This window comes from Acinonyx jubatus, chromosome C1, assembly GCF_027475565.1.
Source record: "Acinonyx jubatus isolate Ajub_Pintada_27869175 chromosome C1, VMU_Ajub_asm_v1.0, whole genome shotgun sequence".
Taxonomy (NCBI): Eukaryota; Metazoa; Chordata; class Mammalia; order Carnivora; family Felidae; genus Acinonyx; species Acinonyx jubatus.
Window position 1 is genome coordinate 109,874,155 of NC_069381.1, and position 16,319 is coordinate 109,890,473.

At 60.0% G+C, this 16,319-nt stretch overlaps 1 protein-coding gene across 22 annotated transcripts in view; it reads left to right on the top strand.

The window, feature by feature from the left end:
* The window catches only part of BIN1 (bridging integrator 1), a 55,431-nt gene extending 39,875 nt beyond the window's left edge, over window positions 1-15,556 (top strand). For 3 of the 22 annotated variants that reach the window (XM_027056020.2, XM_027056023.2, XM_027056022.2), the window contains 13 exons: window positions 439-524; window positions 725-800; window positions 2,134-2,216; window positions 3,729-3,773; window positions 5,331-5,475; window positions 6,807-6,935; window positions 9,773-9,880; window positions 10,383-10,406; window positions 11,370-11,477; window positions 12,399-12,488; window positions 12,742-12,852; window positions 13,155-13,256; window positions 14,812-15,556. In XM_027056020.2, coding sequence (XP_026911821.1) covers window positions 439-524; window positions 725-800; window positions 2,134-2,216; window positions 3,729-3,773; window positions 5,331-5,475; window positions 6,807-6,935; window positions 9,773-9,880; window positions 10,383-10,406; window positions 11,370-11,477; window positions 12,399-12,488; window positions 12,742-12,852; window positions 13,155-13,256; window positions 14,812-14,919 — 1,215 coding nt within the window. In that variant the 3' untranslated portion in view covers window positions 14,920-15,556. The remainder of the gene's footprint in view (window positions 1-438; window positions 525-724; window positions 801-2,133; window positions 2,217-3,728; window positions 3,774-5,330; window positions 5,476-6,806; window positions 6,936-9,772; window positions 9,881-10,382; window positions 10,407-11,369; window positions 11,478-12,398; window positions 12,489-12,741; window positions 12,853-13,154; window positions 13,257-14,811) is intronic. The other 19 variants (XM_027056021.2, XM_027056028.2, XM_027056030.2 and 16 more) reach the window with 12 other exon arrangements.
* The last annotated feature ends 763 nt before the right edge of the window (window positions 15,557-16,319 follow it).

A 16,319-nucleotide genomic window follows, 5' to 3' on the forward strand; every position in this document is an offset into this window, starting at 1 on the left:
TGGTCAGGGTCCCTGCTGGGCTGGGTCTGTGACCTTCCTGTGCCCCAGCCTCTGGGCCCCTTGTCTGGAGCCTTCTTGCTGTGCCCTGCTCATTCCTCCTCTCCCTCCTGGCCCACCTTGGCCTGACGGGGGTGGGGGTGGGTGGGGCGGGGGTGTCCCTTTTACCATGGGGGTGGGAGGTTAGGGGGAGCAGATCTTGGGGCTGGGAGGTTAGGGGGAGCAGATCTTGGGGCTGGGAGGTTAGGGGGAGCAGGTCTCGGGAGGTGGGAGGTTGGGGGAACAGATCTGAGCGAGTGGGTAGGAGGCTGGGGGAGCAGATCTCGGGGATGGGAGGTTGGGAGAAGCAGGTCTTGGGGGGTGGGTGGGCCTGGCCCGGTCCCAGCTGGCTGGGACAGAGGCCTGGCAGAGGGGCGGGGAGTGATGGGTCCTGCCCCTCAGGCAGAGGAGGAGCTCATCAAAGCCCAGAAGGTGTTTGAGGAGATGAATGTGGACCTACAGGAAGAGCTGCCGTCCCTGTGGAACAGGTGAGTCCCCAGGGGTGAGTCCCCAGAGGTGGTGGCGCTGAGCCTTGGCCTCCCTCCTGAGGATGTCTGTCCGCTGTGCCCTGTGCGCTCCCACGGTTGGTGTCTCTGGTGAAGGTGGAGGTGTGTCGGTGTGTGTGTGTCTCCTGGGCTGCTCGCTGACCTGTGTGTTCTCTTTGCCCCTCCCTCCCTCTCTCCCGCAGCCGTGTAGGCTTCTATGTCAACACGTTCCAGAGCATTGCGGGCCTGGAGGAGAACTTCCACAAGGAGATGAGTAAGGTAGGTCCCGGTGACCCTTTTGGGCCACGCTCTGCTGCCAAGGGCCAGGGTCAGAGGCAAGGACGGGGCCGGCCAAGCTCCCTCTTTTCCTGTTGGGGCTTGGTGCACACTAGTAACCACAGTGCTGCCTCTGGGCCTTGGGGAGAGCCGCCTGGTCCTGGCCTCCAGGAGCTCGCTGCTCTAGAGCGTCCAGGCCCAGTGGGAGTGCTGGGGAGGCTGTGAGCAGGGCCCACATGCCTGGCCCTTGCCCCCTCCTCGCCCCGTCCTATCCTCCCTGCCTGGATGGAACCAGCCCCTCCTGAGGTTTCAGTGTGTTCTCAGGCGACACTGGCTCAGGGAGCTCTGAGAATGCTGGCCCTTTCCCCGTTCGTAGGCAAATAGTCAATAAGTTCCTAGAATTTCTCAATTTTTTTCTCATGTTTCTTAAGACCTTGAAACGCGTCTGTTTTATCTGCCAGAATTCGGGGTAAGAAGGGGTCTGATTAGCTTGAATTCCTATGTTGTATTATTTTCATTTTAACTGGCAGTTAAACTACAAAGCAGAGTTGGAGAGACCCAGTGTTGGCAGCCCCTCCCTCCGTGCACTCGAGGGTTCACTGACTCTGTCTCTTGGGCCCAAAGGAACCAAGTCATGGTGGTGGAGTCCAGGCCCAGGGCAGGAGGAGAAGCAGCAGCTTGGGGCCTCTTCCTGAGCCACCACACTGACTATGATTTCTGCCTTTTAGGTCTTCCCATTCTTTTCCTTCCTGCCTTTAAACATTTGAAACAACTTATGAAAAGTTTAAAAAGGGAAGAGGTGTTTGGAGGAAGAAAACATTTATGTAAAGTAGGAGGAAAATTCAGTTCTGAGCTTCCTAGTGGTCAAAGCGAAAGAGGGAAATTTTTTTCAGGAGTGAGAATCACTGTGTACATGGGATAAACCTCTTTTATCCTGTCTGTGCTTTTAGTGAAATCTTTGGCAGTTGTAGGGTGGCCTGAAAACATCTTGGCACAATGACCTTAACAATTAGAATCAACAGTTAGTTTGCAAAAACAATTTAAAAACATTTAAAAACCGTACAAGCTGCATGAGGCATTTTAGGAAATTTCTACAAGTAGAAAGAAGAGAGAGGATGGTCCTCAGAAGCAGTAACGATTAGTAATGTAGCCCACTCCCTCCATTCTTCCCCTTCGTTTTTCTGGGTTTGGTGTGCAATTCCCAGCTCCCTACTCCTGGTAAGGGACGGGGTGCAAGAAGGGGTTAGGTATGGGGAGGAGCAGGGTTGTTACTGGAGAGACAGAGGTGTTTGGTGGCCCCAGAGGCTCTCCCCACCTGCTTGCTGTCCCCCTGCAGCTCAACCAGAACCTCAACGATGTGCTGGTTAGCCTGGAGAAGCAGCACGGGAGCAACACGTTCACAGTCAAGGCCCAGCCCAGGTGCGTGTAGCCCAGCACTGTCTGGCCGTCTGGCTGAGGGTGGGGTGGAGGGAGGTGTGGTCTGGGGCAGGGTCCTGGGGCAGAGCTTGCTCATTCCTGGAAGACCAGGGCAGGGCTGTGTCTGCCCCGCCCTGGGGGTTTGGCCTCTCTGTGCTCAGGGGGACAGGTTAGGGCACCCCACATTCCTCTGGTGTGTGGCATCAGAGAAGGAGCACTCCTGGACAGTCTGAGCGTCACCTGACACCTGAGCCTGGGCCTGGGCCTGGGCCTGGCTTCCCTTCCTGTGGAGCCCAGAAGCCAGGGTGCCTGCGAAGCCTTGGAGGTGGGGCCCCGGGACTCCAAGCTTCCGTGCTGGTGCGGAGCCACCTGGAAGGGGAGCCTTCCTCCCCCAGCAGGGGCGTAGTGCCACCTTTTCCTTTCCTTGCTCCTGGGAAAGCCCAAGTCCCTGGATGGTGGCGTCCTGGGCACACACAAAATCATCCTTGTTCCTGTCCTTGGCCTGGTCTAGCCTCTCAGGGTCCCCTCCAGCTGCGAGGAGATTCCTGCTTCCTGAGGGGAAACCGTGAGGGAGGAGGGAAGTGCCTTGCCCCTGGCTGCGGGTCAAGGGAAATGATAGCCCATCTGGGATTTCCCTTCCGTTTTGGCTTGCACCTGTGACAGCACAGCCCACAGGGTATGGATGGACCTCAGCTTCCTCTCTGTGAAACGGGGAACATTTATCTGCGTCTTGGGGCAACTGGGGGGCCATGGAGGACTAAGGAGTTATTCAGGGAATGTTGCTCTTCCTCTTCTCTCTGAAAATGAACCAGAATGTGTGTGACTGAGAGAAAGGAGCCCACAGGAGGCCCTGAGGCCAAGGGGTGAGCAGGGGGCAGGGTAGGGGTGGGGAATCAAGGCCAGGTCCCTGCAGGGAGGAAGGGTCTCTCCCTGTGCTGGGCCTACAGGTAAGATGGGAGGGTGGTGAAGGGAGGCCACCTGGGCAGTGCAGCGGCTGGACCCAGTCTTCCTGTGGGAGAAGGCTGGTGTGAGTGGATGGGGAGGGGAATGGAGGGGATGGGGGGAGTGGAGCTCTGTGAACCTCCTTCACTGCAAGGTGGTCCATTTTGCAGCCTGGTTGCCTCCTCTCAGAGGCCTCCCAGTGGCCAGCTGCACCCCCCTCCAGGCACTGTGGGCCCCCAGAGCCCCCGTGTGCTGAACCACAGGCAGGGTGGGTGGCCAGCAGTCTCCCTCAGCTGGTCAGCCCTGGTTCGGGGCTGCACCCTCTCACTTTGTCAGCTCTGTTCCAAGGCGCCTGGCCGCATGCCCAGGTCAGTGGGGTTCCCGGGACTGGGCGATGGGGGTTAGGGTTAGGGCAGGGTCAGGCCCTCTTCATGGCCTTTGAGCTTTAGGGGAGGCTTTGCCCCTTGGCACCCCTCTGAGCAGAGGGGTTGCTGATGAGGAAAGGGAGCAGGCCAGCCTCAAATTGGGCGTTTCCCCAAAATGAAGGCCTCTGCGTCCCGTCCATTCCTACAGAAAGAAAACTAAACTGCTCTCCCGGCTGCTCAGAAAGAAGAACAGGTACCGGCACCGAGTGCTGCATTGTGGGGGTGTCTGGGGCCGGCACCTGGCCGGCCGACCCCTGTGCATGCGCCTAGCATCCTGCTCCGAGGGTGCCACTAACCCATAACCTGTGTCCCCTGTTTGGTGCTGCGGGCAGGGCTGCTGTGGGAGGGAGCCGGCGGGGCAGCAGGGCTGTGCTGTGGCCTGTGTGTGTGTGTTGTGGGGTCAGAGGGCTCAGGGGCTATCCGGTGGGAATGAGGAGGGCAGACAGCCTGAACTCGGTTGAGTGGGTTCCTCTGTATGCCACAGCACGTCCACCTGGCTGTGGCCCAGACCAGGAGGTTAACGGGAGGAATGTAGCCAGAAAGGAGCCTTGGCGAGAGGGGAAGGGGAAGGGGGTCTTGTAGCACAGTGGTGGGTTTTAAAATCTGTGTGTGTGTGTGTGTGTGTGTGTGTGTGTGTGTGTGTGTGTGTGTACTATGTTTATATGTATGCTTTAAGGAGGCAAATACATTCCCACGAAACACAAATTCGGTAGAGATGAGAAGGGACCATGATGTCTGTCCCATCATCTCAACACCATCCTCCAGCCCCACCCCACCCCCCAGGCGATGTGGTCAGTAGCTTCTTTGGATCCTTCTAGAACTGCCTTGTCCAACACTTGCCCTGGGAGGCTGGTGAGCACTTGAAATGTGGCCAGTGTGACTGAGCAGTTGAACTTTTAGTTTCACTTAATGTAAATATAACCTTCAACAGCCATCTGTGGCTGGTGGCTAGTCTTTATCGGTACCGTCCCATGGTTTCTGTATGCAAGAACAAACGTACATTTTCATTTTCTGCCACCTTGCCCCCAAGTGGTGCTCATGTGAGAGACTGCAGCCTCTCACCCCCGGATGCCACTCTGTGGCCCTCTGCCCTAAAGGGCCTGTAGGCGCAAAGGTGTGGATGGTGACCGCGGTGTGGGTGGGAGCATGGGCCCTGTTGAGTCGGGCAGTGGTCGGTGTCCCAGTGTGAGTGGGTGGACTGGCGGGGAGGCCGGCCGGGGCCTTTGGGGGCTGGCTGAGGAGGGGGGCCCAGCTGGGCACAGGGGCTGCTGCAGGACGTGTGGGATGAGACTCATTCGCCTCTAGGATGTTTGGCTTTCTCGTGCTGTGGAGCTCGGCTCCCTGGTGGAGCCCAGCGGTGGCCTGTGGGTGACTTCCCTGAGGACCGAAGACCTCCCGCTTGGAGTTCCTCCTGGGCCGTCACTGTCTCCAAGGCAGGCCCTGTGCCCACACCCCTTCGTTTCCACCCATTCTGAATCACGCGTACATGAACTTCTCACCTGTAAGCACGGGGACACACACTGGTATACACGTGGACATCACATTTTCATGGTGAATCTATGTGAACACACACACATACACGCTCTCCAATTCACATGTTAACAGACACATGCTCATACGCGCATGCACATGCATTTCCACACGGATCCGTGCACACATCCCATCACAGGCACACCTGTGCATTTGCACATTCCCCTTTGTACGCAGTGACTTCCCTCCATTGAGCTTTCTCCCCGTCTCGCCTCCACAGTGACAACGCCCCTGCAAAAGGGGACAAGAGCCCTTCGCCTCCTCCAGATGGCTCCCCGGCCGCCCCGGAGATCAGAGTCAACCATGAGCCTGAGCCGCCTAGCTCAGCAGCAGCAGGGGCCGCCCTCCCCAAGTCCCCGTCTCAGGTAGGCGCCGTGCCCCCTCCCCTGCTCCCTCTTCTTCCTGCTTCTCTCTCCTTCCCAGTCCTCTCCCCAACAATGGCCTGGGCTCCCCTCAGCGGCCCTGCCTTCTCCTGGGAACGCCTGTGACCGTGTGTCTCCCTCTGCTCCCCCACAGCACCCTCTCCTTTCCTCTTTCCCTGACCCTTGGGGCTGCTGACCTCCTCATCTTCCTTCCCCCCCCTACAAGGGGCTTGGGGCCCTCAGCCCCAGGGCATCCAGATCTGCAGAGGCCATTGCTTTCTGTCCTCCTCACCTTCTCTCTTGGCATGAGGCCATGCAGGACCTTCACAGGGTCAGCGAGGGAAAGGGCTCGGGGAAGGGAGCATGAGGTAGCCAAGGGGCACAGGCCCTGGGCTTCCAGAAGCCTCCCCCAAGAAGCTTGGCCCCCACTCCTACCCTCACCAGGTTCCTCCAGCTTTCTGCCATGTCCCCAGGAGCTGGCCTGTGGCCCCGTCTGAACTGATAGGCTTTCCCAGCTGTCAGCTCCTGGCAGCAGCCCTCTTGGTGGTTGGCCATGACCTGCCCCACAGCTGATTAGACGTGAAGAGTGTGACAAGAGCCCACACTTGAATAGCACTTGCTCTGGGCCCAGCACTATGCCACCATTTCCCACATTTTCATTCATTAAACCGTCACAGCCACCTTGTGAGGCAGATGCCCACCCCACCTCAACAAGTGAGGAAACCAAGGCTGGGGGGCGGGGCATGGTTCCTGACTTGCTGGAGGCCCTCCATGGGCAGGTGTGTGGCCATCCTGCCTGGCCCTCTTCTGGGCCCTGGCTCCTGCTCCGTGCTGACCTCCATGGGTGACAGACAAGAGAGCATGGGCCCCTCCTGCAGGAGATGCAGAGAGGGTCCTGAAAGGACAGAGAGCCCAGGTCATAGCTATTTCTCAGCGACAGCTTCTCTCCTCAGTGTCTCACCCAGGTGGGTGACAGCCCAGACCTGCAGCCCCCTCCCCGCCCTGCCCCGGGCTCTCCCTTCTTTCTCCTCTTCTTTTCTGTTCCCTCCCTGTCTCTCTCCTTTCACTTCTTCCCCCTCCTGTCCCCTTCTCTGTCATCCACTCTGTCTCTGCACAGCATTTCTGGACCTCCTGCCTCAGTCTCCCTCTAGGGGTGGCCCTGTGGTCCTGCGCCTCAGGCAGCCGTGACTCTTCTTGTCTTCCTCAGTTGCCTGGGTGGGGCCAGGGCCTGGGGTGTGACTAACCGTGGCTTTGTCTCTGTCTGTCCCCCCTCCCCCACCCCCATGCTCTGCTGTGCCTCGCTGTGCGGCCCCTCACCTGCTGCCGACCCACAGCTCCGGAAAGGGCCACCAGTCCCTCCACCTCCCAAACATACCCCGTCCAAGGAGGTCAAGCAGGAGCAGATCCTCAGCCTGTTTGATGACACGTTTGTCCCTGAGATCAGCGTGACCACCCCCTCCCAGGTCAGCCGCGGCCACCGCGGCCCAGCTCTCTCTTACTCTCTCGGGACATGCATGGCCTTCTTCCTTCATCCCACGCCCTGCGCCTCTGCCTCAAGAGCCAGAATCTGGCCTGAGAGGTTGGCCCAGAGCCTCCCCCTTGCTCATTCATCCACCCCTCCGTTCACCCTCCCCCATCCATTTCTGAGCATGGACTGTGGCTAGATGCAGGGACACAGGCGGGTGGTCCTCGGGCAGCCGGTCAGCTTGGTAGTGGCCTCATGCTTCCACTGGTGCGATGGCTGAAGAGGCATCAGCAGGGAGGATCCCGGCCAGTCCAGGAAAGGCCTCCTGGAGCAGGTGACATTTGCCAGGTGGCTGCAAGTAGACACATTGCTTTAGCCAGAGTCAACAGTGTGTGTGTACGTCAGGAGGGGTAGGACATGGGCTTAGGAGGTCAGAGTTCAGTGCGTGCAGAGGGCAGCAGTGGGGCAGTGAGAGGAGGCAGGGGGGAACACAGTTGGGAAGGCTCTGGAAAGTCTGGCCAAGGCACATAGACTGTAGCTCCCAGACATGCCGACTGGCCTTAGGAGTGGGACAGTGCTTGGGCCACGGAGCAGGGCTGCTGCTCGGAAGTGTCCTGAGAAGGCATGTAATGCTCATCCGTAGGTGGACAGAAGGAGGGCTGAGCAGGAAGGTTACTGCGGGGGCACGGACGTGGGCTGTACAAGGTCAGATGGGCTCACAGAGGCCACCGTGTGCTCAGCCCTCCAAGCCTGCCCTCCAGGCCTCGAAGCCATGGCCCTTCCCACTACCTACGGCCTCGCCTGTGGTGCAGGCTTGCTGATCCCAGGCTGTGGCTGGCCCATGCTGGAGGGCTGCCCTAGAACTACTCTGCCCAGGGCCTCTGGTTGCTGCCTCCTGCCCACTCCTTTGCACAAGCTCAGAGGCCTGGGGTTGGGGGGCGGGGGAGGCGGTGCAGGGCAGAGGGTGAGTGTGGAAGGAGAGGCGGTTGGGAACCGAGGATGGTGATCTCTGCTAAGAGTGGCCTAAGGCTGAGTGGGCTTCAAGCCGGGACAGAGTTCTCTGAGTTAGAAATAGGAACTTCCGGTATGGGGTGGCTGGGTGGGCAGGTGGGTGATTTGCTGGCTCGGGCTTGGCAGGCCTGGGAGCCCCTGTCTAGAAGGTGACCAAGGCCGGTTCAGGGGCTCCTGAGAGGAGAGGACACCGGGTGGCATGACCTCCGGGACAGCTCGCTGCTGGAGCGCTCAGCAGCCTGAGTAGGCCTCCACCCTAGAGGTGCACATGAGGGACACGGGGTCACGCAGAGCTCTAGGAAACGCTCAGTAGGGGATGGTGCCAGCCCCTTATTGACACGACCTTGTTGGGTTTTCACCTGAGCTCTTAGGAGGGGGTTGTTGCCCCCGTTCAGCAGGCGAGGACCCTGTAGGCCTGCCCGGCAGCCACACTGCCCTCACTGAGCATGTTGGCCTCTGTGTGCTCACCGCATGCCTCCTTGCTACCCCCTCTGCCCACTCCAGGGAGCCAGGTCTCTGCCCGGAGGTGGGAAGCCTACACCATGGGTGCTGTTACTGGGGGCTGGGGCAGGCTGTCTGTGATGCTGTGCTCACAGGGCTGCTGGGCAGGGCTGAGGTGAATAGCCTGCATCCCTGCACCGGAGGACAGTTGTGGTCCTGCATGGTGGGTAGCTGGCTCGCTGGGAGGCAGGGAGGGAGGATGTGGTCTGCCCTTTGGTGCCCCTGTCCCCTTGGAGCACAAGAGGGCAGCTGTCTGGGCTTGAGTGACCTCTGAGAAGGAGCTGGTGGCAGGGCTACTTGGGGGAGAGAAACACTGCTACCAGCTGGCAGGGGTGGTGGGGCACCTACAGGCCATGCACACACGGTGTCTTGAGCACTCACTCACTTAGGGCAGGGTCATGGGGACAGAGCAGTGGCCCCAACCCCAGCCTCATTAGACAGGGATCAACCTAGGGAAAGTCACTAGCTGGGGGTGGGCTTGGGGCAGGGGCTTGGGACTTGGGGCCCCGTGTCCAGGAAGTGAGACCACTCAGCCCGGGCTCTCCGAGGTCTGTGCCTTGTCCCCTGAGCTGTGGGACAGCTGGCACCTAGTGTTCTCAGAACTGAGAGTCTCAGGTCTCTGCTGACAGGCCGCAGCTCCGCTGTGAAGTCCTGTCTGGGGAGCCCGTTTCCCCAGGACCCAGGTCTTGGGTCCTTCTAGACGCAAGGCTTTAGGTGGACGTGGGCAGTCTCCTGGGGCCATGCCTGTTACCAGCACATTCCTGGGCTGCACTCAGGCCTGCTGAATGGGAGTCTCTGGGGGTGGGACCTGCGGTTTGAGTACAGGTGCCCCCAGTGTCGGGGAACCCACACCTAAGATTTGGCTCCCAGGTGGTGTGTGTTGGCTCAACCCTGTCCTCACTCTGTGGAGCTGGCGGGTGGGTGGGTGTCACCACAGGTGAGCTGTGTGGGGCAGCGAGGGGGGCCTGTCCTAGGGAGGGCGGTGGACTGTGCTGCTTCTGGGGGGGCAAGGGTGAGGCTGGGAGAGCCTGTGGGTGCGGGGAGCAGAGAGGAGCATGCACCGGGAGCCCACCGCGGTCTGCAGGACAAGACAGACCTCTGGCTGGGCTGGGCTGGTGGGTGGCTACCCCAGTGGGCCTGCTGCTGATGTCTGAGGGGGGTGGCGGGTGCGGTCCTGTGTGCGTGGAGCTTGTGCCAGAGTCGTGGTGGGGGCAGTGCTCCCACGTGTGAGGCGGACGTGAGCATGTGTGCCTGCCGTGAGCTCCCGGTGGAGTGCTCCCAGCCTGTCACTAACTGCCTTCCTCCTCTGCCACTGCTGCCAAGTTTGAGGCCCCGGGGCCTTTCTCGGAGCAGGCCAGTCTGCTGGACCTGGACTTTGACCCCCTCCCGCCTGTGGCGAGCCCCGTGAAGGCGCCCACACCCTCTGGTCAGGTTGGTCTGAGCCCGCCACCACCACCACCTGCGGACCTGCGGGTCTCTGGGGCGCCGGGCCGTGGGCTCATGTCTGGCCATGGGTGCCCATCTAAGGCACCAGGCCTTTAGGGTCCTGGGGTCAACAGGCTTTCCTCCCACTGACTGCCCTTCCCCTGGTGCCCTGGCCCCCTATCGCCCCCTGGCCCTGCGCAAGAGGAGGGGAAGAGCAGACACGTGTCAGGGAGAGGGCCCTCGGGAGGAAGGTCAGCCAAACACTCACTTGGTAACTTGCAGCCTCGGTCAGCTTCCTGCCCCTCTCCTGGCAGCAGCTCTGTGTCTGGGCACTCCCTGGCAGGTGTCCAGGACTTGGCCCCCTGGAGACCCTGGAGCCTGGCTCCGTGCTGCCCTGAGCCCGTTGGGCTCCAGGGCCTTGGGGTGGGGGTCCCTGGGGACTGCTCGTCTGCCCCCTGTCACTAACCTTTGCACTAACTCTGTCCTTCTCCCCTTCTGCTGCGCCTAGTCAATTCCATGGGACCTCTGGGAGGTAAGCTGTGTTTGCTCTGTGCCCACCCCCAGGGGGAGCTGCTCCTCCCCGGCCCACCTTGCCTGGTCCTGCACCTGGCCTGCTCACAGGTGCACACACACGCACGCCCGGGCTGGTGCTTATGTGTGCAGGAGCTGGCCGTCACTGCCTGTCTCCAGGTGTCCCACTGCTTCCCCTCTGCCAGGCCCTGCGGGGAAGGGGCTCTTCGGTTTAGCCAGAGAAGGTCCTCTGTGGTTTGGCTCAGTCGTGGGGTCTGTGAGTGGCCCCGTAGGATGGATGTGGTGTCCTCCTGCTGGGCTGCGGCCTGTGAGGCAGGGCAGCCTTGGGGTGGAGGGTCTTTGTCCTTGAGAAGGTTTGTGTTTGTGGGGATCCTACTGGGCAGCGGCGTCGGGGAGACGTTGGGATAAAGGACAGGAGGAGGGTGGCTTGAGGGACAGGAGAAGCAGGGTGAGGCCAGGTGCCCTTATGCGAGCAGGCCTGCTGGGCAGGTGTCCTCACCACCTGGGGGCTCGGGCACGAGGCTCAGGGAGGGCGTGGGGCCGCACTACCACTATGCAGCTTCTGAAGGAGCAGGAGCTGCTGTGTGCGAGTGCTGGGAGCACTTCTCCCAGGAGCTTGAAGGCTCCAAATAGCCTTGCTGTGGAGGAGGCCAGAGGAAAGCCTGGCACGGGCAGCCGTTTTAGCGAGGGGTCTTTGGTGGGTGCTGAGCTGCGTGTGGCTCGTTTGCGCCTGCTCATCCCTTTGTCAGGAGTAGGAGCAAGGAGGTGGGAGTGGTTTTCCCTTCAGAGGGTCCACGTGTGTCCCTTGATGGGCCAGGCTGCCCGCCACAGGCACCCAGTCTCCCCTCTGCCAACGCTGGGCTGCTCATGACTCTCTTTTCTTGTCTTGTGCCCTTGCCCAACACCCCCTCCTCCCTGGTCTTCCACCCCTCCCGCCCTGCTGTCCCTGGTGGCCCATCACTAGCCCACAGAGAGTCCAGCTGGCAGCCTGCCTTCCGGGGAGCCCAGTGCTGCCGAGGGCACCTTTGCTGTGGCCTGGCCCAGCCACACGGCCGAGCCGGGGCCTGCCCAAGTAAGTGCCCATCTGCCAGCTCCCAGTTGTCCCCAGTCCCTGGGGGTGTAGCAGTGAGGAAGAGCCTGGAGGAGGAGGCACAGGATGGACAAGGCCACTGTGGGCCTGAGGGTGAGGTCAGGGCGGTGAACCAGGAGGCCCCTAGGATGGGGCTTACCACTCCTGCTCGCTGTGATTTAGGCCAGATTGGCCCCTCTCCCCCTTGCCAGCCCCACCCCAGCCTCCCAGCTTAGGCCTCCTGCAGTGGGAGGGAGGAGCGTTCAGAGCATCTCTCTGTTTGTGGCAGGTACTTTCCAGAATTTTCTCATTTAACTTTCACCCTAACCTAGACATTTCCTCCTTTTACAGATGAGGAAGTGGGGGCTAGAAAGCTTGAGTGATTGATTGTGCCCAGAGCTCGGAAGTGGCCGAGTGTGAGTGTTGGCCCAGGTCAGCCTGACTGAGGCTGGACAGTGTCCACTCTGCCTTGGCCAGGCCCCTCCCCCCATGGTGCCCAACACTGTGCTGCCCCCTCCTTGGGGAGCAGGTGTCCAGGGCTGGGCAAAGGCTGCTCCAGCCTGCCCTGAGTTGTTTGGCCAGGGACAGGCACTTGTTGCTGTCCCCGATCGTGGGGGTCTCATGGCTCAGCCAGCAGGCCAGGCAGGTGGGAAGAAGCTGAGGCCTGGCTAGGCCTTGGCCTTAGAGGACAGGGCCTGTGAGGGAAGGTCGGGGCGGCATCCAGGGGCCCGTGTGGCACGTCACTTGGCATCTCTGTGCTGCCAGCACCTTCTCCAGCAGCTTCCCGTGACAGGCACCCAGCCTCTCCTCCAGGAGCTCCCTGTACTGCCCAGCTCTAGACACTGCTGCTGTCCATGGCCCTTTCCTTGTCCTGGTCACAGCATCCGTCTCGTGTCTGACCCCATGCCGGCATTTGTGTTGCAGCCAGCAGAGGCCTCCGAGGTGGCGGGTGGGACCCGACCTGCGGCTGGAGCCCAGGAGCCCGGGGAGACAGCAGCAAGTGAAGCAGCCTCCGTAAGATGACAGGGACCAAGACCCTGTCTTTTCTTTCCTGCTGTCTGCCCGCCCTCCCGCTTGTGGCTCCCTAGCCCTGTGTGTTCCCTGTGCTCCTTGCTCTGTGCTGGTCCAGGTCATAGTTCCCGTCAAGGAACCCGGAGGCAGACCAATCTGGCATCAGTCACAGAGACCCTCCCTTTCCCTTGCCCCTGTGGCCCCTGCCCTCTGGGACCCACTCCCCTACCACGCTGACTGTGCTTCCTCCCCTCAGAGCTCTCTCCCTGCCGTGGTGGTAGAGACCTTCTCAGCGACCGTGAATGGCACCGTGGAGGGCAGCGGTGGGGCAGGACGCTTGGATCTGCCCCCGGGGTTCATGTTCAAGGTACGCCCGGGCCAGTTTGACCCCACAGCCTCTGCTGCCATCTGAGCCGACGGTGCCCTGGCGGTGTGGTCACCCCCTTTTACAGATGAAGACCCTGAGCTGGGAGGCTATGTGGGTTTGCCCAGAGTTCCCCTGCCCCCACTCCCCCTGCTATCCAGTGGGCGGGGTGGCGTCTTGAGCTTTCAGGATCTCCTGTCAGCACGCCAAAGCCCCCACAAGGCCTGGTGCACTGTGCTAGGTTGCAGGGGGGGACCAAAGGAATCTGCGGGAAGGGGTGTTGAGCTGTTCCCCAACCTCTGCAGGTACAGGCCCAGCACGACTACGTGGCCACCGACACGGATGAGCTGCAGCTCAAGGCTGGTGATGTGGTACTGGTGATCCCCTTCCAGAACCCTGAGGAGCAGGTGAGGGCCCTGGCTGGCTGAGGCGGGAGTGGCCAGCAGGGGGCAGCAGAGACATGCCAGCTACAGACCTGCAGGCACAGCGCCGGCTGCTCTTCCCTCCTCCTGCTAGCTCCTTCTCTCTGTCTCTGTGCCCTTCTCCCCTGACTCGGTTTTCCCCTCCCTTCACCTCCCCCACTCTCTCTCCCTTCCCTTTGGCCCCTTTCCTGGGCCATCACATACCCTACCCCGGTCTTCTCTCTCTGTTTCCTCGGTCAGCTCTCCTTCTTCCTGGGCTCTGCCTTTCTCTCAGTTTTTTGCATCCAAGTGGCTTTCTTTCTCCCCTCCTCCCTCCCATGCCCCTGTCCTCCATGGCCTCCTCTCTCCTGGGACAGGATCCCTGGCCACCCCTCTGTGAACCCTCCTGCCCCGCAGTGAGCTGGCGAGGTGCCCACTCTGCAGCACCACATTGGGCCGCCTCCTCCAGGCTGGCCTTGCCCTCTGCCCACAGGCACAGTGTGTGGGTTCCAGCAGGCCCCCCTGAACACCCTCAACTGTGTCCCCAGCTGTTTCCCAGGCCAGATACCTCCCAGACCCTCCCTCTGCTGTGGCTTCTCCTGGTTAGTTAATGTCACAGTGAGCTCCAGCCGAGACTGGGGCTGGCACAGAGCGGGGACTGCACTCTACATTCTGACAGACTGCTCAGGTTCAGGCCAGGAGGTTTGAGTGCCGAGGGTTTCCTGGGCCCAGTGCTAAATCTAACAGCTTCCTTCAACCCTTGGGTCTCCACTGGTCTTCTGGGGGCCAGCCCTGGGCTAGGCGGGATTTTAAGTGGAGTCCTGGCCCCTAGCCCACAGTGGGGGTCATGTGGGTGGGTGGATGAGGCTCAAAAAGGACATACATAGGCTCTGTGACAGGCAGGTAATGACGTAACAAAGGCCTAGGGAGGTCCCAGGCAGAGCAAGGTCAGTGATGGCATCTGCCATGGCCAGAGGTGTATGGCCCCTGTGGACCTAGGGATCGGGGTCTGGGGCTGGGAACACTGCCAGGACTTGGGTAGATGGTCCCTGTGAGGGGTCAGTATGAAAGCAAAGGCCAGGTTTGAGTCTGAGGATTTGATGGGGTGGCCTTGGGTCACTTGAGGTGCGTTTAACTGGTCAGTGCTCACCAGAAACTTCTGGTATTGTTTGTAGAAGTCTGGAAGGACAGCCAATGTGCTCTGTGAGCACCAGACAGTGAGAAACTCCTTGGCCTGGGATTGAGGGATTTTAGACACATTCAGACCAGCACAGCAGTTAGGTTGCCTTTGTAGAGAGAGGAGAACTCACCCCAATGACAGTTAAATCCACAAGCTGAAGAGCGGATGTCTCCTGGCTTGGGCAGGTTTGGGTCTGGGATGGCAAGGAATGCTGCCTGGAGGAAGCATTCTTTCAGGTTGGGTGTGACAGGCTAGAGGAAACGATCAGGCAGAGGAGGGGACATCCTCCCAGCAGATCCTAAGTGAGCCCCATGTCCTGTAGGGTTTGAGTGCCCTCCGTCCCCATCCCTGTGTGACCTGGGTGCCCTGTTTTGCTCTCAGGATGAAGGCTGGCTCATGGGCGTGAAGGAGAGTGACTGGAACCAGCACCTAGAGCTGGAGAAATGTCGGGGCGTCTTCCCCGAGAACTTCACCGAGCGGGTTCAGTGAGGGCAGCAGCTGCTGCAGCTGTCTGGGCATGTGGAGAACACCTTTTCCCAAAAAATGTGTGTGTCTTTCTTTCTTTCTTTCTTTCTTTCTTTCTTTCTTTCTTTCTTCCTCTTTCTTTCTCCCTCTTTCTTTCTTTCTTTCTTTCTTTCTTTCTTTCTTTCTTCTCTCTCTCTTTTTTTTTTCCTGATTTTGTTTTTGAACTTTTGAAAAGCGAAGGGAAATCGAGAGAGAGACCTAAGCCAAGAGGTGTTCTCCCAGGGATTAGGTTGTGTTCCAAAGAGTCTGGTTTCGGCGAGTCCAGTGGCATCACCAGTGTTCTTGAAGCTGCCGTGTCCCCTAGTTGAGTTCCTGGCCGCCCCCATCTCCCACTGCGCCCGCATGTGTGCCTGGCCGTAGGGCCGGGGCCTGGGGGCCGCTGAGCCGCCTTGCTTGCCTGAAGCTTCGGGCCAAGCAGTCTGGGCAAGTGTCCTCTTTCTCCTGGCAGCTGCTGTGGGTGGGGTCAGGTCTCTCCAGAGACCTGGGGGCCCAGACATCAGGCTGGCCTGGCCCTGCCCCGCAGACCGTCTGTGTGCTGTTTGAAAATAAACCTTAGTGTTCAAAACGAAATGAAACAAACTGAACAAAAACCCTCAGAAAATGTGTGTTCGTTGTATTTGTTCTCCCTCTGTTTCTGTCTGCAGTGCAATGGAACCGTGATTATCGGTGGCTTTTTCTACTGGGACAGTCCACCCCCCTTAACCTGCTGCCAGGGCAGGTGCTGCTGGGCCGGAGGCTGCATTCTGGCTGTGGCCCCAGCAGCTACGGTGTGCCTGACAACACTTCCTTTAGAGCTCTTCTGGGTCTGGACCCTGCGGAGCGCTTCAGCCCCTGCCCCCTAGCATTTTTAGTGGTGGTTGGTTAGGATACAGGAGATCAGGGGCTTGAAGACTCAGTTGCCTGCCGCCTTATTTATTAATTTAATACATGTGAGAACTCGGAGGTCAGGTGCCAGAGACTCCATTTCCCAGATGAGGAAACTGAGGCCCAGGGAGGTTCAGTTGCTTGCTGATCAGCAGTGGGACTAGGTTCTGAACCTGAACATTTGGCCCCGGGTGCGTGGGAAGGTCTGAGCCTGGTGGCGGTAAAGACAAGTCAGCCCACCCAACTGCTCCTTCGTGCCACCTGCCTCCCTTTCCAATAGGAAGGTCCCCATTGCATGCAGCCCTGTTCTTCAGCTCCTCGTAGACTTGGGCTGCCCTGAGAAGCCTGTGACACATGCCTGTGGTGGCCTGGGTCCCTCCCAGCAGCCACCGGAGCTGTGCTCATGGGCCTAGGGACCAGCTGGACCTCCAGGTGCAAGGGACTTGTCTCTGCAGAAATCTGTATGGTGGTAAAAAGCCAGTGAAGGAGATGAACGTCAG